The 23,817-nt window shown below is 38.3% G+C and overlaps 1 protein-coding gene and 1 long non-coding RNA gene across 2 annotated transcripts in view; both read left to right on the forward strand.

Annotated features, from left to right (window-relative positions):
• fz (frizzled class receptor) overlaps positions 1–8,825 on the forward strand; it is a 90,263-nt gene extending 81,438 nt beyond the window's left edge. Inside the window, exon 2 of the mRNA XM_022084317.2 lies at positions 187–8,825. Coding sequence (XP_021940009.1) covers positions 187–725 — 539 coding nt within the window. The 3' untranslated portion in view covers positions 726–8,825. The remainder of the gene's footprint in view (positions 1–186) is intronic.
• A 136-nt stretch (positions 8,826–8,961) lies between these two features.
• LOC110834568 (uncharacterized) overlaps positions 8,962–23,817 on the forward strand; it is a 260,749-nt gene continuing 245,893 nt past the window's right edge. The window contains exon 1 of the long non-coding RNA XR_015536042.1: positions 8,962–9,978. This is a non-coding gene — a long non-coding RNA (uncharacterized LOC110834568). The remainder of the gene's footprint in view (positions 9,979–23,817) is intronic.

Below are 23,817 nucleotides of genomic sequence, written 5' to 3' on the forward strand. Positions count from 1 at the left end.
TGCAAGGTGAGAGGTTGACATTGGGTTTGCCATTAGGGTGGAACTGGGTCACAATCATACCCAGTGACAGGTTTCGGTGTTGGCGGTGTTGAAACTTGAGATTATGCTACTGAGAGCCCAGTAATAATAGTTTGTAAACATTTGACAAAATTCTAAAAGAGACTTCCTTTTTCTTTCTTGTTGCAGGCGACATCTTGAGCGGCGTGTGTAACGTGGGCCTCTGGGACGTCGACGCACTGCGAGGGTTTGTCGTGGCGCCGTTGTTCGTATACCTGGTGCTGGGCACCGTGTTTCTCCTGGCTGGGTTCGTGTCCCTTTTCCGCATTCGCACGGTCATGAAGCACGACGGCACCAAGACGGATAAACTCGAGAAACTGATGATACGCATCGGCGTGTTCTCTGTCCTGTACACGGTGCCCGCCCTCATCGTCCTCGCTTGTCTCTTCTATGAGCAGGCCTACTTCGGCCACTGGATGCTAACCTGGAACATGGAAATCTGCTCACGACCCGGTCACCACAGCATCTACTCTATACCTTGTCCTGTCGGAGAACGAAGCAGAGACTTTGGTAGGAAACCAGATTTTGAGGTCTTCATGATAAAGTACCTCATGGCACTTATTGTTGGTATCACTTCTAGTTTCTGGATATGGTCCGGTAAGACTTTTACAAGCTGGAAAGAGTTTTTCCATAAGATCCGTGGGAGGCGAGTCGAAGCATATGTGTAGTTATGAAAGGAACGTACAACGCACTGGTGGCTGACCGTCTTCGTTCTGTTCGTTGTTAAATATACGAGATTCCTTACGCAAGGAAGTAGAAGAATATTTCCACTGTAAATTCGTTATTGTTGAAATAATTATTCACTGTGGAGTGCTGATAATAAGAATATCACAGTGCTTTATTTTATTCCAAGTGGAAAACATTAATGCTTTTCTGACCATCACAGACATTTAAATAAACGTCGAGACGTAATCCTGAAAGAAAAACTATCTTCACAGCAGTAATGAGGGTAATTAACTCGGATATAATCGTAACTAAAAACATTTATCTGTGGTGTAGTTCGCTCAGTGCGTCGGCACTGAATACTGAGACAGAAGCAGTCGTCGCTATAATTGTGAGAATAAATAACGATACGCCTAATGGGGAATGTATATTAACTTGTATCATCTGAAATACTAGTGATCTATTCGTCTGTTAGGTAATCGTATTACACACGTTTATAATCTTATGTTTACTAAGTATAACATATGTGTTATAATGTGAAGTAATTAGGTTGAGAAGGGAAGCATTTGATGCAATGCAAAGTTCGATTTTTATCTTGCATTCATGTCAATACTGCCAAATTTCTTTTTCGATGTCATTATATATGTATATATATATTTTTTTCTTTTCAAATCTCTTGTAAATAGCTTAAAAATGTAACCCACTGTTCCTTCGCCAGTTCGTGCCACATATAAATTCGTAATTTTTACTTGTGCTTTAAAGTTTTCGGAAGGTTTTAGTTTTCGAAGTATTTCCCCATTTTAGAAGTTTTTTACATATTTGTCTAATTAGCTGTAAACAGGGCTTAAAATGTAATCATTGCTCAATACATTAATCGATGGTTTTGAAACCTCATTAGAACTTAATTTTCCTTTCTGTGATATATCGACATTACTTAATTTTGACATGTCGTATGTCATGTTCAGTATTTTTGGTGCCATTTGAGTCTATTTAATTGGCATACCAAACAGATTAAAATATGCAGACGTTCACCCCAGCTTTCCCGTCGGACCATATGTAAACAGGTTGTTAGTCATTCGCCTCTTTTTTTTTTCCAGAAAGCAATAAACCATTTTCATTCATTGTAAGAATGGATAAAGTATTGTACGGTACGTCCAAGTGTGATGCCAAGGCCGTTGGCCTCTGTTGCTGCAGCTCCCTATGGTTTACAAGCCACGCTTAACATGAAAACAAGTTTAAATTTTACACGTCTCTATCAACAAGCAGTAAATCATTCGTTGTCACTTAATGTAAAAATAGATTCAGTTGCAGGTTACAGCAAAACAGAGCCATGTGTGAAGCCTGTTGATTGACATCGAATACCGCCTTTGCCTGCATAATTTTATAGGCCAAATTTCATATTAAAATTCGATTGAAGGTTTCGAACAAATCATTCGTTGTCACTTTGTGCACGAATAGACGTCAAGAGTTCACAAACATGTAGAACAGTGCCTGTAGTGTTGGGTAATGTTTTGTTCAGAGGTTGTTGTACTTTGCCATCTCATTCTTGCCTTTCCAATGTTGTAATATAAACTATAGGATCGACCTTGCCTGAGGCATTGAACTCACCACCCAGCCAAAGAACTCGTCAGCGATCTGTTGCCTGTCCCTCCATGAGAAGGTATGTGGTGGGTAAATAATAGAACACAGTCATTTCAAAGTTATGTCGTCGGAGGTTTGACACATACATCGGAGTGTGAGTAAGTTACCTTATCGGGAAACGAGAAAAAAGTTTCAACAGCTTCCACGAAAATTGCCAGTAGAAGTCGCAATGCCAGACAGGCAACGCTAGACAAGGGTACAGCCGTCTCCTTCATCATCAGAAACTGACGACGAGCGAAAGCCGGGACACAGCTCGCCGCCAGACATGGAGGAACTACGCGTATAAATACAGCAAGCTCTGGAAGTCGCCATTCGGGCTTTGAAGGAAGATTTGCTGTCGCTGCAAAGGTCCCCTCACCGGGACCTTCTGTGTTCTTCAGAATACACGATCAGCACGAGGTCATGGCATGAGCCGAATATCTCGGGAGACGTTCGCACCGGACCCGAGTTGGCGCCAGAAGCAGAACCGAAGCTCTGCAAATTGGCTAACAAACTAAGGCGCCTCGCGGCGTTAATGATGGCCGTCGGGACTGACACGACATCCAGACCGTCTGCGATTAGGGGATAGTCGGCGGCAGTGTATTACTTCCAAAAAGGCGCTGACGAATTTCTCGACGTACCACGAATTTCGCACCGTTATCAGCCTCGGCCCAGAGCGACGCAGCAGTTATCCCAGATCCAGGAACATCTTCAACAGGCCCGGCGCAAGGGCAAACAGCATCGGAGATAACGCTTTGAGCCAGCCCCCGAACCTTGGACGTGTGACCGACCTTTCTTCCCATCGAGGCCCCGCTTTGATGTTCTTGCGGCAGCGTCCTGTTGGGATAGGCATAATCAGAAACGGTGTTAGAGGTCAGTGACCCAAGCATCACACTTAGATCTTCCTTTTTTTTTGTCTGTGACACGTGCGTACATCCTTGCATTGAATAGCAATGAATGATTTACACTTGCTGATAGGGATATGGGGATTTCAATCTAATTGCATATTAAATGTGATCTGTTAAGCCAAACACAAACAGTATTAAAGTTCAGTTACTAAAGGCATCGCAATTGGATCCATCTTGCGATTTTATGTAACATATTCACTCTTCCATGACAACGAATGATTTGTTGCTTTGTGACAACTTTTGGAAGGTATGAAAGTGATTTATTAAAATCTCTGTCTTCTGGTTGCTGCCTCCGTCGTGAACTCATCACTCTCATGATGGAAGCAGCAAGGACCTCTGTCTTTGTACACCGCCTTGAGAACCTCAAATGCCCCGGATGATTTACTGTTTGTTTGAAGTGGTGGTGGGAGGGGTACCTGGGTGTGAGGCGTGGGGATTTAATCTAATTTACATTTTGAGTTTTAAGTCGTGCACCGGCGCCATTTTTAAGTATATATTATGTAACGCCAAAAGATATGGAGAGGTCACCGTTACTAGTTACTAAATATTTCAAATGAGGGAGATGTGATCAGCTTGAGGAAACGAACTTTACGTCTACTGAAAAGAGCGGAGGGAAAGATAAACCTCAGATTATACGACAGCGTTACCTAGATTCGAACCTGTTTTCTTTCGAGTACAAATGTAGGGTATGAATGCTTGCTAAGCTGTTCGGTGTTCCACTTTCATGGCAACTGAGAAAAACGATGTTACATTACAAGGTGTCGATGATAAAAAAGATACACCACTATAATTACCAAAGTCTGAAGATTTCTTAAGATGGCGCGTATAATATGTAAAACACTACTTTTGAACTTCATCCATCGTCTAAATTAATAATAAAAACTGCAGCCTCAGATCTCGATGCCAAACCCAGGTTTGAGGCCAGCTCAACCACCAAGCCAGTTTTCGAAACCCTGTTTTATAATTAAGACGATGGCCGAATTCCAAATGAACAATTTTTACGCACTCTATTTATGTTTCCTGCATTTCGCCTCCAAACGACTTATTATGGACCTCTGAAACACATTTCAGGTAGACGTATCATTTGAAGCAACGCCTATTGAAGCAGTAGATTACAACTTAAGCCCTGTATGTATTGACAATATATCATATCAACTTACGTTTATAAAGTTATCGATTATACATGCATGATAGGCCTAATATTTTGTATTGAATAACACACGACGATCATTTATATGAGCGTTTATATCAGCATAAAGATTGTGGCATAATAGATAATTCTAGATTTCTATGTTCGTATCCATGCGATTGCCTTCTTAAAATCAAATGTTCGCCCAGTCGAAGAAGACATAAAGTCTATTGCCTAGTGGTGCTGTTAAATATTCGAAACGAGGCAGAAGTGGGTTTTTTTATTCTGACATCAAACATCCAGCATAGTTTCCCTGTCAGCTTTTGAAGTCCTGAGCACATATGTGCGATTTGTCATGAACGCAGACTGTTGTCATATTAAGGACAGAAGGGTCCTGAAACTTCGTATGTTTGTAACTGAGGCGTTAAACATTTAGTGCATAGAGCGATGATTTCCCATTTTTTCGACCTTCGAATCATGTCAAAGGGACAGAGGATTTCGACAAAAAAGAAGCTTCTATTACCGTGCTGCATCTTTGAGCACATGATGTTTAAAAATCAGATGTGATGTGTGTATTCTGGAAACACTGAATCAGACTTTTAAAATTATTTACATGAGCTTCTGTCTGATTATATTTGCATTTTTCTTACAAACTTCGTTTTCCTGTTTCGACGGTATTTATGACGTTCATCGACAGTGATTCTCATTATTTAGTCAGAAGAGTAAAGTGATGTAAGACTGCGCATATTTGAGTTAAACGAAACCGATCTTACATTTCATCTTTGACTGGACTAATTTGACGCCATTGTTATCTGTCACATAAATTACCCCTTCCCTTTCAAGTTCATGCACATGTAATTAAATCATTAACATTTCTCCATTTAATGTCTTACTGTGACATTTTTTTCAAGATATGTTTGTGTTAAAAGTTGAGAAGGACCCCGCATGGGCCCTTTCTTAGGCGGCAGGTTTTGTAACTTGTATAAGAATTCCCACGCCCATAAAGGTGACTACATTCCTGAAACGTGAGTCGATCCTGAGGAGAATCCTGGTGAGTTCTACCTTCCATAGGCAGGTTCCTTTGGGTGGCAGGGTTTTGCTAATTATCCAGAGATTCTGTCGTAAGATTGTGATTTGGTAACAGCCGAGAACTTTCTTATGGGTTCCCCCCCCCCTACCTCGCAATTCGTGTAATATTCGGAATTTGTAACAAACACTCTTCCGTCTTCTCAGTAATATGCAGTGCCATTGATTCGTCAAGGATACGATGGGCTGCATTGTGGTATGGCGACAGCGTCTTACGCAGTAGCAAGTTGTTACTTCATGTTGTCGTCCCGAGGTCGGAACCATGGATCCGAATGTTTCCGACCTGCCACAACATGCTCCTCATTGTGGTCTCCAGAGAACCAGCATGACTGGAAAGTTAGACTCAAGCAAAATGTGTGTTGCTAATTAAGGACCTTACTTGTACTGCTTCTATTATCTTTTCTAACGCTGGTTCGTGTTTGATGTTTCTTACGTGTTTCAGTAATCCGTTTTCCTGTTAGAAAACAAACCAGTATTATAATTCTCTGTAGGATTTGAGGTTTTCACGGCGGCGAATCTGAAGATGGCTGTCTTATAATTCTCTCTTACACCAGACATGTCTCATCACAGATGGTAACTGAAAAATAACTATATTTAATAACTTCGAAAAAAAATTATCATAAATCCTAAACTTGTCAGCTACCGGCATTTCTTTTACATGAAATATTCTTCAGATTAAAATTCCTGAGTCCTCAGAGGACATCAGTAAGTGAACAAACACCCCACGATTTACACCCTACATTACATTCACAAATCCCGAGTCATCAGTCCATAGTATTGCTCACATTTTGAACGAGATATTTCTCACTTTGACATTTATGGAAACATTTTTATGTGATTATTTCGAAAATTGACTTAAGTAGTAGAACTGACGCATGCGCTGTTTATACAATTAATCCGCTCTTTACATAGCAACCTTCACATCGCTTAGAAGGCGTGATATCAAACGTGACACTGAAACTATTCTTTCATCACAGACGATGAATTATAAGGATTTGTTCACATCTCCAGCAGCCATGAGACGGTACGTGGAATTTCATATAATTTTCACAACAGTTTAATTGGCCACGCGCCGACCAGTCACGCCAGAGGCGTTTCCTTCAATATCCTTTCCAATTTATTATTTATTAGTCCACGACTCACCATTTAACATTGTAGAATGAGCTGTTCACGTTATCGTTAAATGAGTCATATTTTTCCGATCACACTGCAAATTTGGTGATGTAGTTATCGCTGAAACTGTTCCAGAAGTGGAACAAAATCAAAGGCTGGTGAACCCAATTGAGGTTTTGGGTGGACAAACCAACCCATAAAAAGGTTTTACAAAAGTTCCTCTGCTTTTCGTTTCAACAATTTATTCTTTAAGCGTTATCGCTGTGACTTGCACATGACAGTTGATACAGAATGTTTTAATCGAATCATGCTTTCACAAGTAAACCCTTTGGAGCCGAAGCTCATCTAAATAATATTTAATAATTCAGTCCGTTCCTCATAGTAAACACAACACTTCTCGTTTACAAATGTCAACTTCTTGATACTGTTGAAGGAAATGGTTCCTGCTGACAGTGAAAATTATTCAGGACCCATGAGTACAAAACAAATATTTGTTGTTAAACTAGGTGGTACATATAGTTACCACGTGGCTTTAAATGGTCAAAATTTCAGGCTATACTTATGTGTATTTAATTATAAATCGAAGAAACTGGGATACGTGTATTTTTAAGTGTGTACATACTGCTATATTTAAAATGTGTTTTCTGGTTGTTACTAAAATGAACGTGACATACACAAGTGTTCTGTTATTTTAAATTGAATGATTATAATGTTCTTTATGGTATCACGTATGGAATAGTTTTGGAGTGGGTATGTCATTGGTGATATGATGGGAAAGGACAAAGCCCTTTTAATGTAGGTTTTTAATACTGAACATGGAAGTTTTCGGCGTAGAAATTAAAATGTGAAGACAGAAAAGAGGACAAGAACCTTGCAAATTTTACAAAAAAAAATGATTTTTTTGTATTATTAATAACATTGTACTCGTAGACATGTCTTAATCTACCAGCATAACGGATTGCCAGGGGACATATATATTTGTTACGTTTCTACTACCCTGGCTGTCGTATTTATATTGGCGATCTCAGGGTTTTTGTGTGCTGGAACCTCTCGTTTGAATTTAGGCTTTCATGCTGAAACTGAACTACAAGGAACTGACTGCCCTGCGGTTTCAAAAATCGACATTACTGAAATTGTTTTAATTCTTGTAATTTTTGTGGACGTAAATTTGTTCAACGTGTTAACGTTGGCAAGCCATTTCGTGTTTTACGCGCGCAAATAAGGAGACTCAATTGCTTACAGTTTTGTTGCGTTATTAGAACCACTGTATACAGAGCTTAGTTAATTGTGTTGCTTTGAGCATGTGTGGACTTAGGGTTTTTAAACCACCGTGGTACGCAGGAGTGGTCGCGGTCCGGTACAATTCAGCCGTGTTAAATGCAGATGGTTCCACTGAATGCGAGTTTCGTCTGCGTTTTAAACTGTGTAACTTTGCTGCTTTACCGCCCTGTATCGCTACCGCGCTGGTTTGAAAGAACCGTTAATTAAAAGTTATTCACGAAGGAAACCTTCGTACTGTTAACTAACAGTAAGCAGTTTGATAAACAAGAATGCCATACTGTAATGGATAAGCACTGTACAGACCATTCAAAGTTATGTCTTATTCTTTTGAAAGATGTTTATTATTTGTTTTGGTAATTGTTAATTACATTTAAATGGGAAAACGCTTGAAGATAAGGAACAGAAATGTTAGTACAACTTTCATGAATGTGGGCATAAAAATGTCATTTTGGTGTGTGTACAAAAATATTACGTTTATCCAATACCACAAATACTCACTTTGTCTTGTCTAGAAAAGAAATTTTAAAAAAAACCTACAGTCTTGCTTGACACTGAATGATGGTTTATTGTCTCGGTACCTGTTTACATTAAATGCCTTATCCACCCCTGGCTCAAACTGAGAATACAGCACAAGTATTTTCAAGCTCTTAATGATCTACATTTTAATTCACTACGAACTTCATCATCATGAAATCTCTCAAATCATTCAGTGTAGTTATAATATCATTAAAACACTAAGGTTTTTTATTGTATAAAAAAGTTGTAATGATATGTATTATACTGTCTTTTATTCTGTAACATCTTTGCAGATGAATCAACAGCGATGGTTCCAAGGAACAAAGGAGAACTGTTGATTTACTTTTATTGTTGTAACATCTGTCAGATAATTGCGTTTCCTGTAAGTTTCTGTCTGTATTTTATATGTAAATAATAATGTCTCCTTTAAGTATATGAAGGTGCAAAACATAGTACAGCCTAGGTCTTGCATTTCTTGTGTTGTTCATGTTGAAACTCGTCTACCCTATGTTACCATGGTCTCCTTTCCTTCCCATTTCTTGTGCTATTAGATTAAGGGACCAGCGAGTAAATGGAGATAATGTGAACTGCCATTTTGTTTCGTTGTTTCTACATTTAATGAGGAACATTTCTTTAGTTTTGTGAAAATAATCAAAACTGTTTTTAACAGGAGTTATGTGGAATAACTAATGAGTTCCTTGCACGAAATGCTATGGGAGAACGCATTATCGGTTGGTCGGGTCTGTCCATTCGATTTAACTCGAGAACCACCGGACGGATTTGGATGACTTTTCTGTCTCCGTTATGAAAGATCAGTTGGTTAATGCTATTGTGGGACATAAACGCTGCGCGATGTGATAATCATACGAAACTCGTTAATACATTGTGTTGTTGAGTATCAGAACGGTTAGTGCGTTTAGTTACAACTGGCCTTTATAGTAAAACAAAAATGCTGATTTCGCATTTCGTCTCAGTACGTTGCGTTATACATATGAAATGTTGAACGACAGTGGCTTTGGCTTGATGCTAGAACGTTCTTTTCGACACCACCGAACTCGGGTTAATACGTCATTACCCCCACCCCCACACTGCAACCTGTTCAGCTCCTATCCCTTCATCACCCCTTCCATGTCTTTGCATTATTCGTAGTATCTAGGCCTGTCCATATACGATTATTCCCGTTGTTGCTGTTTGTATGCATTTATATATATTAATAAATACGACTTTGTTAATGACTTACAAATAAATCAAATTTGAGATTTGTTTCTAGCTGTTTAAAACCTGATTGCCATTTCCGATTGTGATTGTCAGTCACACGAAAACTGTCGAACTTTAGCCGAATGTAACTAGATGACAGCGCCAAGCGGACATTTTGGCATCCTGCTTGTGAGTAGAGGAGGGATGTTGCAAGAGCGTTGTTCTAATTGTAATTGCTAGTTTGTTGTGAATGTGTAAGATGGAATTGCGTAATTACATTTCTTAAGTGATTTAATGATTGGCGTAAAAGTAATTTAGGTTAAAATAATCAGTGCAGTGACAATGTCAATATTCTGGCCATTTGTGCTGTTTCGTCCACAAGACCGAGCTCCCAGTCGCAGTTGCACGGTAAGTACATGGAGCCAAATTACAGTTACCATATGCGTCGCGCTTTAATGATTGCCTCCGTGATTGTACTGTTTATTGCACTTTCTTGAGCGAGTATCGAAAGGTGGTCAACATTACAGGTATCGTTATGTCGTGGAACAAGACTTGTTTAATGGCCGGTCTGAGAAATACTTCGATTATAGCGTCATTCGTATTATGGGATTATACAGAATCTGTATGCACCAAAAGTTGGCCTATCAACGTTCAGCGTAAACCCCCCCAGCAAAGCCTTAAGTCCTAGACCGTGCAGTAGTTTCGTACATGAAACATGCTGACGCAGGGGCAAAGCAACATTTCATACACTGTGCAAAGAATGTGGAACACACTACTCGGTGAAAATTCTGTACGAGGGAGCTGATCAATTAGATAGCCTGTTCATCGGTTGAAATCTGGGTCAAAGACGGTCGTTCAACAACATACATTCATATCCTCAGAAACATTGGAACTGTGTACAAGTCCACACAGCGCGGCGTTACAACCAAGACCGACATGGATATCTTTGTCATGAGAACCTTCTGTCTCACGTTTCCAGTAAAAGTTTACATTGCCTTAAAATTACGATAGAATTGTGTAATAAGTTCAGTTTACATCCACGAATTCGCTGCTATTGTATGCAAGTTAGTCGATCCTGATCACATATTTGAATCATCGTACATCTATTTTTAAATCATGCAGTTTTAAATGTAAGTGCAAATACAAAACGGTGGTTATATAACATAGGATTATGATTGGCTGGTTTACGCACAACGGTAATGAATTCGTGTACCAGTTACCCTGATTTTGCTACATTTATATTCAAGTCTTCGGAAATTTTATAGGAACGGCATAGAACACTAGTAGGACCTTTGAAGTTGCACAGTTTGATGGGCCGTCAACCAATGGAAAGGACAGGTGGTAGCCGTAATCCAGGAAAAGTAGAGCCCAATTTGACATCGACCGCGAAGAAATACGATTAAATTATGAGTGAATATTTGTTTTAATTTTTAACATACAGAATGAAAACATTTGTCTCTGTACGCTGTGTACAGATCAAATTGAACATTGTTCGCCTTTTTACCACGTGCTTGCCTTGTTAAGAAATTGTATGTGCTACCAAGTGGCCGAAATACCACAATGGTTTAGTGAGACAGCCGGCAGTTACCTTAAAAGGAATGTGTGACTGATCGTAACAGTTGACAAGTATTTGTTCCAAATGTGTCAACTAGTTTGTGGGGGCAGTCACTTATAAATTCTTCAACAGAATTGCTGGAATCAGTGTGTTCGCTAATTTTCAAAACTTCCACCCAGTACAAATGCTAGCTGCACATTGTTCCGAAATCTGAATTGTATTTTGAAGCACATGATAACTGAGTCAGGCCGGCTAACACTTTTTAAAACTAAGAATAAGAAGTCTTCTGTCTGACTTTCGTGATTCGTAGGTACGTCATCAACCAAAACACAGTAGAGCCGATCAGATAAAATGCATCTCCAGCCAGTTTTATCAGCCTGAACGCTCGCCTCGAGCGTCACAACGCCTGGTCGGCCAGAACTGGCTAACGATGCATTTTATCTGATCGGTTCTCCGGTGTTTCTGTTGATGGATTAAAACTGAACCATGAAAGCAAGGTGGAAAGCTTTATTTTTCGTTTATCGAAGTGTTAGCCGGAATAATGCGGTCAACATGAACACACCACCCCTGGTAAGCCTACATGAACGAGATGTGTATGTTGTCTTTATTATAGAATCGTGTTTCTACATGTTTTAATGTTTTATGTCCACTGTAGCGGATGTCAAGGTCTTTCCATTGTGCATTATCGACACGATTGAACTCCCTTTAGTTTGCATGTTCTGTAGTTTCTCGTAAGTGTATGCGAGTTCTGTTCTTTGGCTTGTAGTGCGATAAGTGTAGGTAGTGAGTACATTTTTTCAGAATAAGGACGATAATTGGACTAGGTCAAACAAAGCACATTATATTATGTCCTTATTAAAAAAGTGGTCTTGATGTAGAATTTTTCAAAGGCATTTTGTTTTTATGAATAATGGGGAAAGTTTGTTTCGCAACAGTGACGCGAAGCTTTTGGTTAGTGGTGACTTACAAAGTTTAGAAACAAAGCAAAAGAATGTGAAATCTTTTGTTTAGCACTAGATGTTAGTAATGACATTAGCGATACTGCCCAATTTATTAATCATCAATCGATGCATGACAGATTCTTTTCAGGTTGTTGAAGAACTAGCTAGTCCTAAAATTTCCCATGGTACATCAACAGTGGGTGGGGGGAGATTTGTTTTTGATTGTGTTTGAAAACGTGGGAACTTGGGCTGCCCTGGGCAAAATTAAAAATATGTGATAACAGAATATGACCGAAAAAACAGGTGTGTTGCGTAGTATCAGACGAAAACTGGATAAAAAGAACCAGGAATTTTACCCCATAGACAGCAGCACACTAATGTTCCCCGCCCCTAAAACAGGCACTCCATATTCCACATCATTCTATGACACACCGCAATGCATACAACTCAGGTAAATAAAACTGTATTTTAAAAATGGATCCAAATGTAGATTTTCCTGCTGAGTAAAGGCAGTCCGAATGTTACATTTCACGTTAATATGGTATGTGTAAGTGATTTTTGTTGTAATGTTCAGTTTTGCGTTGATTTCCGTAGAAATATTTCAATGTTCTGGTTCTCGTAGCACGTCGTATCTTACAGTGTGGCCCGCCTGTCTAAAATTTTGAGCACACCTGCTATAGACCTTAAACAGACGCTGTTGCAGCCATCCAAGAGTTTAAGTTATTTGATCATAATCGTGATTGAACCCATGGATGTTACCAAAGTAAAATTCACTTTGGTTAGTACCTGAATAGCGCCTAATCACGTCAGCCACCAATTACTGAACTCCCAATGTATAAATATTTTTACACGAATTTCCCCTCCCCACAGACATGGCAATTGTAATTTTTGCCTCCACTTTGGAGAAACTATTTCGGCATTTTTATTTTACAGGATCTCCACCTGCCCTGAAATACATTAAAATCAGATGTGAAAAATAAGTAGTTATATGGTCAAATTGTTGCTCTACTAATGGCTTTCGTGGCTTGGATGTATGATGTAAAATGAGACGTCGTTATGTTGTTTAGCATATTTCAACACTCTTTAAGTATATGAAATTAAATATTCAGGATTTTATAAACACAGGGCAGTGGTGCCTCGTGGCGACTTGCGAGATAAAATCAGCTTTTTGAGAGGACGGTGTTACAAATAGAAACATTGTGCATGTGTCCCAGTTGTTTAACGATACATTATCGCACATTTTAAAGGAAAATTGAGCTTCAGCATGTGAGGCAAGTGTGTCAAGAACTACAGTGTGCTTTTCGTTAAATACGATGTCAAACCGCGTGATGCATAGCATTTGTTTTCTGTTATTCCAGTCTCCAAAGTTATTAGAATAAAATGTTTTGCATAACGTTTTAGCAAGGACTGAATCTTTTCTTTTAAATGATCGTAAATAGTTTTTTATTTCTATGAAGGGAATAAAAATGAAGGCCAAGAGAACGTTCCAACACTTCTGAAATGCGAAATGCTTACTTGTTAAATTATTACAACAAATACTCGAAATGACCTCTGTGGTCGTGGACACATGCGTTAGCATAATGTCGGGGTAGAAGCTTATTTGCTGCAACCTGTATGTGTTGCCAAAATCGCTCTGTGGTGCCTTCACTGTTAGCGTAAACCGTATTTTCCAATGGACCCCACAAATAAAAGTCTGTTGTATAAAGTCCTGGTGACCGTGGTGGCCACGACACGGGAATCTCGGAGCCACGACCGATCCATTGTCCGGGTTAACGCTTACCTATCCAATCTCGTATAGCCAGACTAAAATGTCTGGAATAACATCGTGTAAAAACCACTTCCGTTGTCGTGTGCGTAATGAAACGTCGTTAAACATTTGAGGCAAATACATCCGTAAGTTTTGCTGGCAAGACACATGGACCAGTGAGATGATCTATGAATCTGATACACATATTTAACAGCTGTGAGCATCATGCTGACTGAACTAGCCTTGAAACATAATATGCTCTTGAACTTTTACCATCTGTAACTTATTGCAGAAGCATTTCCAGACCATTGGACGTTTCTGATTCATACTGACGTTTTGAAACTCCCATATCATTTATGTTACATAATTTAGAACCATTCTGTGTAACATACAAATACATTAAGGCACATTGAAAATAAGTGTTATTGATTTGTTTATAAAGTTTTAAAGGACGTAAAATAATAAGCAGAATATGCGACTATGTCTTTAGCACCGCTTTAATAACAAAAACACAGAAAATTACGGTTGACTTACTGAAAATTTATGTCATTTTCCAATTACAAAGATGTTTATATTTCGGAGCCATAGATGGTCAAAGTTCCTAGGACATGTTAAACGCATCGATATTTTTCACTCAGTTGCGAATCCATTAACTTACGGTACTCATTTCTCGTCTCCTGTTTTTACTTCAGCGACTCAAAGAAACTGCACACCAGTGGTCAATTCCGTTGAATGAGATTTGAGGTTCTGCAAGCATGAAATCTTATCTTCTGGGATTGGCGCCGTGTAGCCTGGTAGACGTTTACCGACGATTCGAAGGTGTCTGCTGCCTTCAGTTCCTTGACGATGAGAAAAATTCCGTTGCATTTCGTGTTGGTTCCAAGCTGTTCAGGAAGAGTGAGATTCATTGGTTATTTTTCTTAATTAAATGCTGTTCATATCGCTTCGATTAGCTTTTCACAGTTTAAATTTAGGTATTAACGAGATTCATGGTTTATTTGTATTTTTTTTGAACCGTTTCTGATAAAAACTGCCAAGTTTAAAGTCCGACCGAGAACGTTCTGTCTATCAACACGTGAATTAAATTCTTTTATTATTGAAGAGAACAGATAAACATGTTAATTTTATGCATTTCGTGAAAATTGCGCATTACAGACTTACAGGTCCAGAGGTTTGTTTTTCAAATATAATATTTGTAAATTAGGGGGCGATGCGAAGGCAATGTAATTATTGACTTATAACACAAGCAAAAATCTTGTATGCTACAAAAAGAGTCACAACATTCAAGTGTTTTCACATGACACGGAAATTTATAAATTCATTTTTCGTATTTATTATAAACAATTAAATACATTACCTAAAAATTGTCCGCTAATTTTTGGACACCCGATATATAAGACAAAAGTGTTCGTGGTTTTATCATAAAAGTTGCATGGTAGAATATTGTGCCCGGCGTTGCGTGGTAACTTGCTTGGTTACGTGTTCGAGAATATTATCCATTGATGGAGCCGGTGATACGGTAGAGGAAGAAATTAACATTTCACACGCTTCTTTGTCGTCATTGACGAACATAATCGAAACGACCTTTTGTGATAATCGTCAAAAAGTAAAGCAGCCTCAACGCACTGCATATCTTTTTTTATAATCATAATTCTGCCATTTTGTTTTAACTCTTCGCCTCATAAATGCAATAAAACAATTGTTTTTTATTTTTGTTTCTGTCTCTTTTTGTATCAAGCAACAAATTATATACAGGTAATAATGTATTTATTTTGTTTTCTTTGGTCTGTACTTTGAATGAATCATAAGAAACGCATGTTTTTTAAAAAAAATTATTATTGTTTAAGAATAAAATGTTTTTTCTACAGACAGTGATGTTTTTATTCAGTCCCCTTTTTTTCTCGACAGAACGTTCTGTACAAAATTTCCGTTTACTTACACCTTATAGGCTACACAGAGCATTCGAAAGTGAACACTAAAGCTATTTTAGCATGATTTAAGGTTTTCACGGCTGTGAATCCGAAAATAACTGTCTTGTGGGTTGTAGCATCGTTTGGTCTCATAGAAGTTTACCAACGTTTCGGAAGCCCTTGCTACCTGCATCATCAGGGCGATTGGTAGCTCACTCATCGCCCCATTTAGAGCTATTTTAATTTATTTTAATTTTTGATTCGTATACTGTGTTTAATGATGTATTTTTTAGAAATAATAAGCATTTAGTTGCCTGGTACTTATAAGAAATAAAAATAACCAATCTCTCTTCATTGATGAAAGTCGTATTAAATACTTAATTGAAAGATGAGATATAGTACGTATTTAGCCTCAGACTTCTTATTTCAGAAGTTAACAGTGATAACCACTGTTATCCTGGTGTTCCGTTGTTCTCAGTCCATCAGTGTAAATCAGTGGCACTATCTATTGTGTAATCGTAACTTATAATTCGACAGTATATAAATAACACAGCATTGTTAAGTAATCCAGTAAACAGAGATTTTGTTTGATAATCAAAGTTCTGGCACTGTATTCAACCAGCGAAAGAAGTTGGTCGTATCATGCAGTGAAGTTTTTATTTCCGAAACAATTTCCGTGCTGTGTAACCTTTGCAGGACAATGAACGGTTTCATTTACCCTACGGTGATGTCCAGGGGCGGTTGTCGAGTCTTTCCGCTTTGTTGTACTGCGCTGCTCATTGTTGCACGCTGAAATTGTTTTTCATCTGCTGCCTTACAAATTCCTGCTCACCTGTAACGGATGCTAGCGGCGGTTTGACTACTCTCGGCATAAACTGGAATTAATCAAGTTCTTTTTTGTGGAGGACTAAATTGGTCTGTAGTTTGCTGTTTGGTATCCTTTATAATAGCTGTAAGTTACTTCAGACATGTTCATTGTTACAGTTCCTTAAAGAGCACAAATGTTTGTTCTTATTTACATTCTAGCAGGTTACAACTCGAGGGCCGTTGAGTCATGAATGAGGACAATCTATTTAAACCTCATTGAACAGTAATCTCTTAAACTTGCCTTTAAAGACAGGTTCATGTGTTACTCAATTATATTCTATAACAAATTTATGGATTTTTTTTATATTTATTAGTTTCATCATATATTACACATTTTTACTTAGACGCTAACTATATTTCTATCAAGGGGAGGGGGGTTGATATAAATATGAATAAATGTACGTGTGGAACACAAATAATATCGGTAGGCTATCCTTGTTTAGAGCAGTGGTTCTCAGATGCTATGTCGCCAGTCTTTCAATAGAAAATTGACAAAAAAATATGCAAATTAAAATGTTATATAATTGTTAATGTCACATTATGCGTAATTTAGTATATTTTAATAATTAGTTTTAGCGTAACAATAAACATGTTTGAAATTTGGAAACAGAAGGTAGTGAAAATGGTAGTAGTAATTGCCGTTGGTCGTGGTGTTTCAGCAGTGTCTAAGAAGGCGCCTCATCCCACTGCTTGTTGGAAATTATGACGTCTGTCCGTGACAGTAAAAAAAATTACGTCACTTTATGCAAGGTTTTGTGCCGCTCTGTTCTTATTCATACAAGTTGTGTTGAGTGTAGAGACCTTTTGTATAGAAGAGAGAGAGAAATGCCTACAAATAGTGGACCTAAAGATGGGAAGATTTTTCTATAAGAAAACGTGAGAGTGAAAAATGTGAAAATAATATTACCTAAAACCCAGTATAAGCGGGGAAAAGCCAAGTAAGATTTTTAAACATAGGTGTATATTTTATCACAAATGCTATTTCGGTATTTTTATTCTAATATGGCGAAAAAAAACCCAAGGGTTGAAAGCCATTGCTTTAAAGTAACAAGTGACTTTTTTAGAGTTGGATGCAAATGATATGAGGCCAATATTGTTATTTTTATGCCCGTTGATTGCAGGGTAATGAAGTGTGATGAGCACGTTGGGCGCATGTAAAACACCACTCAAGAGACCTAGTTATAGGTGGGAGGATAATATTAAACAGATCTTAAGGAAATTGGGTGTGAGATTGTGAATTGCATTTATATCCCTCAGGATACGAACCGGTGGCGAACTTATGTAAACACGATAATGAACCATCAGGCTTCATAAAATGGCGGGTAGTTTCTTGACTAGAATGAAGTTGCTGTGTAGAGTTAGTTAATGTTTACATACAAGGAAAAAAAGTATAAAGTAACTAAGGAAGAGAGAAGAAATGTCAGTAATTAATGCACGACACTGCAGTTAATTAATGTTTTATTATAATTAGAGGCAATTAACTCCTTTCTGACTGTTGATCTGAAATAATAGACTTCAAAGCAGAGACGAAAATAATTACTGACGACTGGCAGAAGACATTCAACTGCAGTAGTTACGGAGTTTGTCAACAGAACTCGTTGCTCAGTCGGCAGGATATTGCCTTCTGTTGCTATGACAACACTGTTCTGTGAAAAGCATGTTTACAGAATTTACTGCTGTAGGTACAGTGTTGGTCATAAAATTTGTAGTCGTGATATACGTCTTGGCAGATTTATGCCTGGCGCGTCTGTTCTTGGGATTTTTTATGTGGGTATATTCCATGTCCTGGTGTACCTTGCTAATATTCTTCGCAAATAATTCTTACTAGATTAAGGACTCTTACCAAAAGAATGCGTACATATTAAGTACAACGTTGGTTTTGACAGTTTACGTTTAAAATGTTTTGATATTTATGTAAGGCACGAAAGTAGACAATTTCGGAGATTGAGAAATGGGTGCGGATTTTGAGAGGAGAGAAATACTCGCATATTGTTAAGCTTCATAATGTGCATTTTAAAAATATTATTAGATTGATCAAATCAAATCGTATGAGGTGTGCGGGCTGTGTAGTTAGCATCTAATAGATTATAAATCCATAAAAAAAATTGCAAAAAACGAAAATCTGAAGAGAATAATACCACTTCGAACACGAATCTTGAATGGAAGAATAATGATATTAAAATTTATCTTAAAGAGGTAGGACATCGGTGTGGACTGAAATCATCTGTGACGGGCTGTGGAAAATATAGTATACGAAATTTTGGAGTTCATAGCGGGAAATTTAATGACCAACTTAACGACTGCAAGCTTTCGAAGGTAACTTATACACGGAGTTAAACTGTGTGCGTTGATATCTGTACAACAGTTAGTAAAAACATTTTCGATAAATGATTGCTGGTGAAGTATGCAGACATGCAAGGAAGGCATTTTGAAAATATTTGTGCTCTGATGTCACTGTTTCTTTTGTTGGCGGATTGTTCAATGCTATTTATTTTAGAATTACTATCTTGAGAATGTAATGTTCATTTGCGAAGTATAAATTTGCTTCGAGGTTGAATTTCCTTGACAAAACTGTACAGTGACCGCAATTTGCTTCATGTCTGCGTCTTCATCAGGCGTCTCTTGTTTCCTCGTGGAGGATGCTGGGGCTCGCAAATTGTTCAGGAGGTGCGTCTTGTATACCTCGACGGTCGGTACCTCATTCTACCGGGGGCGGGGGAGGGGGGAGGCTTGCGATGATTGTGCAGAAACTCGCCACATAAGCATTTAATTTCTCCTATGCACCAACACCATGTTCTGAACTGATCCACATTCTTAACGGATGTCTGAGCCACACATTCATTACCTGAGTAACGCTGCGAGTCGCATCCGAGGGCGATTGTCCTGGATTGGCTTGTCTGAAGCATGACCCAATCAAGGAGGATGAGATTAACACGGAGATACGAGAAATTGAAATGAAATTTTAGTAGAAACACTTGAATAGGAGGTACCTTTCGGGAGACCCAAACGTAGATGAGAGGATAATATTAACATGGAACTGAAATATATAGGAAGTGAAGTGTGGAATGCATTCACGAGGTTATGAATAAGGTCCAGTAACAGGCTCTTGTGAACACTGTAATGAACCTTCAGAATTTATTTTTATGGGCCTCCCAAAAAAAAAAGACTCTGATCGATGGACTTAAATAATCCTAATTTGTTTGTGCCACAAATAGAACACGACGGTTTAATATTCTGGTCCCGCGCTCCGATGTTTTAGATAATAAAGACCTCGTAGATTTGAGGTTCTCACGGCCGTGAAGATTTCGGAGGAACATTGACGCCCACCAGTACCCAGAAGATGCCATCGACGTTGAGGGACCTCAGTCATCATTCTCTTATTTGCTCGTTTCTTTTGTTTGTTTATTCGTGTGATTGATTAGTTTATTCATTCGATTAATATCTCCCTGTTTATCCTTTTGTCTTTCTTTGTCTCTGTTTCTTCTTCTCTCTACTGTTTGCGTCTTTATTTTTGTTTCTCTCGAGCTTAAACTACGGCGAGCAAATTCTTGCCTTACTTTCTAGGGCAGGGGTTCTCAACCTTCTTCGCTGGCGTACCACTAATTCTAACTTAACATATTAAATATACCACTAACCAAATCCGTTGAGGGAAAACTTATTTATGTTAATATTATCTTTTGATTTTCTTACTTAGTTCGTGTACCACTCAACATTGGCTCACGTACCACCAGTGGTACGTGTACCATAGGTTGGTAAACGCTGTTCTAGGGCAAATCCTTTTCGCAATGGCGAGGTGCGATCGGAAAGTCTCCAGACTGCGCGTATAAAAACCCGTACACTTATCTCAGGTATTAAATTCATCCATCACCCTCGAAGTAGTTCCCCTGGGAGTGAACACAACGATCCCAGCACCGCTGCCAAGCCTGGAAGCATCCCTGGAAATCTTTCTTTGTCAGCCTGTCAAGCACCATCTGCGATTCTGCCTGAATCTCTTCTATCGTCTCAAATCTCCTTCCCTTTAGCTGAATTTTCATCTTTGGGAAGAGGAAGAAGTCACACGGCGAATAAGGAGGGTGCGGGATGAAGGCCATGGTGTTTGAGGCCAAAAACTACCGAACTTTGAGGGCGGTGTGCGCTGGCGCGTTGTCATGATGCAGCAGCCAGTTGTGGTTGCGCCACTTTGCCGGCCGCTTCTGTCCTTTAGAATCAGCTGACAGGTCCCATAGCCTATCCCAACAATGTCGCACAAGTCGTTGATGGTACGACGTCGATCTTCGTGAATGGCCTGCCGAATCTTCGTAACATTTTCGGGCGTTGTGCTCGAAGATGAACGTCCAGAACGCTCGTCATCATCGACAGAGGTTCGGCCATTTTTAAAACGTGAATGCCACAGAAACGTTTGTGCACGACCCATTGCGGACTCCCCAAATGCTTGCTTTAGCATTTCATAGGTTTCCGTAGCCGTTTTGGCGGGTCTTTGGCAAGAGATTCACGCAGAATCGCAGATGGTGCTTGACAGGCTGACAAAGAAAGATTTCCAGGGATGCTTCCAGGCTTGGCAGCGGCGCTGGGATCGTTGTGTTCACTCCCAGGGGAAATACTTCGAGGGTGATGGATGAATTTAATACCTGAGATAAGTGTACGGGTTTTTATACGCGCAGTCTTGAAACCTTCCGATCGCACCTCGTACATCCCTGATACAACGATAATTAATATTTAAAAATCAACATGGTTCACACATTTTGCTCCAAAGCCTGATAACTTGCTTTATTCGTAGACGTTATTGTCATCATTACCTCGAATGTGTTGTTTCTCAGTTTATTAGACGACGACTCACTGCAACATACTTTATACAGTGTCGAATGGAAGTTAAAAATGAATGTGTGTTGATGGCATTGCACTGTAGTAAGTGGTAAAAGGAAGGAAAATTATTTGGATGAGAAGATTATGAAATGGAAGAATGATGTTGAATCATGAAGGTGGATTGAACTGACAGGAAGCCGGTCTTGTTCTGTTGAGCGGTTTTCTAATAGTTACCTGAAGGTACTGAGGAAAAACATGAATAATCTCTCAGGATAGTTGGCCGGGAATCAAACACGCAACTTCTCGAATACTAAACAAGAATATCAAATACTCAACCTAGAAGTCCAGTTTTATTTTTAATATTTGTATCTAAGGAAAAATATTGGCTCTAATTGTTTAATATAAAAATGTAAAGTCAGTTTTGATTTAAAGGAAAAGTGATGCTGGCAGAATTGAAAATTATGGCGGTTAAACATTAACCTTCTCTCAATTGCAACTGTTTGTTGTGGACCAAATGCATTGAAAAGCTGGACGACTTCGTAAGAACTCACATATGCCTAACTACTGTGTTATTATGTTGTCGAAATGTATAATAGAATTTGCTTTAACTTTTTTTTTAAATTCATAATATAAGTAAGAAGTTGCACACTATTCTTGAATGCTTCTGTAATCACGTAAGTATAAGTTTGCTTGTGAAAGGGTAATGATTATTTTAAAATACCTCCGGGTTCTTATAAGAAGCATAAATGTAAATTCGTTCTTTAACTTTTTCTAAACTTTAGCCTGTTTATCTCAAGTTATTCGTCCAACTCGGAAACAATTTCAGTAATTCATTCTCTTTCATTTGCAAACAAAATGAGGTGCATTGCACTTAGCAGAGTTTCGTAAGAACTGTTTTTCTTCTAGCCATTGTTATTGTTTGCATCTTTTGTAAAGTCTGAGGCCATGGTTTCGGTTGTATTATATTCCACGAATGTTTCTCAAACAAACTTTTGAATTCCTAAACTTCAGGAAAATAATTTTTGCTGAATTCTGGTCGTTGTTTCAAAACTTTGCCTATAATTTTATATTTAGACATTTATATCTAATGAGACTGGAATTGTCAAACAAAATTACTCTTCCTTGAGGTCTGTTCAAAGATCGCCGAAATGATACGACATATTTTTTCGAATATAATGCGTCCCTTTCCTCGAAATATTTTCCAAAACCCGTTCTGTTGCGTTGTGCATGTTATTAAGTACAGGCCACTGAGCGTGGTTTTATGTACTGGCATTTATTTAATTTGCATTTCTGTTTTACTGTAACTCGGAATTACTTTCAAAAACGTTTAATGCATTCGTAGTTATCTGTCTTTCAACAACCTCAATGTTAGTATAATGTCTTTAAACAATGAATCGTTACTGTCCTTAACGATTTTGAATTCTGTTATCTACAACCTACCCCATAAGGATTTCAGCAATTATTTTGAAATACTTCATTTAACATCAAAAGCGGCTGCAGCTTTGAAATGCTGTTATTACTTGATATGCTCTGTCACACTTTGACCCCTAGATGACAATTTTTATAGACCTAATTAATTTTCTGGCAAACTTGTGTCTCACCACAGAAATGCACGATGAAACGAGGTTGTGTTATTAAATTTAAATTAAAACATCCTTCGTTATGTTTAGTATTAAATACTCTGAATAGTAATCGTAAGACTGAAATTAAATGTGTATGTTTACACTTTGTTATGGAACAAACACAATGGTTTTTAATTTTGTGTGAAAGTGACGAATTCAAAATCTACGTTTGTATTTACACAATAATACACAATATTACTTAACTATAAGTAATAAATAAACATATGAAGCGTATTTAAAATAGATCCATGCCACGAGAAGAGTTATTTTTATGTTGTGTAAACACGTTTTCCATTTGTGAGCTGCAGTAGCTGGCCTTTGCAATCAGATTATTTGTTTAAGACAGAATTTTTTTTAAAAAATAGGTGGCGGTAGATTAAAGTTATGTCTGGTAGTTGTGACATATATTAATTATTTTTTTATGTCTTAAACAGAAGGTGTCAGAATAGAAAGTGGTTTTGTTTACTGTGTTCTGTATGAAATGTAGCTGTCCCCAAACAGTTTTCTGTTCAAAATGTAGTGAAATCGGGGCTTTTGTGAACATGTTATGAACTTTAAGACGGAGAATGTCTTAATTAGCTCAGCTTATCCCAGCTCTATCAGCTTCTGAAGAGGACTTCACTCCGTGGATTTGGTAAGAAATTCAGTGATCTGAGATGTTTCAGATAAGAGTTACTCGTTAGCATGATTTACATGACGCATTTCGATTGTCTGTTTCAAGGTATACTTTTGCTCTATGTTAGAATAATTTGGGGAAAGCTTGGAAAAACACATCGAAGATATCTGTTCTCAGGGCCTGGAA

Source organism: Zootermopsis nevadensis, unplaced genomic scaffold (assembly GCF_977971745.1).
Source record: "Zootermopsis nevadensis isolate Lab colony 2312 unplaced genomic scaffold, Znev_1.0 Znev_ptg000021l, whole genome shotgun sequence".
In the NCBI taxonomy this organism is placed as follows: Eukaryota; Metazoa; Arthropoda; class Insecta; order Blattodea; family Termopsidae; genus Zootermopsis; species Zootermopsis nevadensis.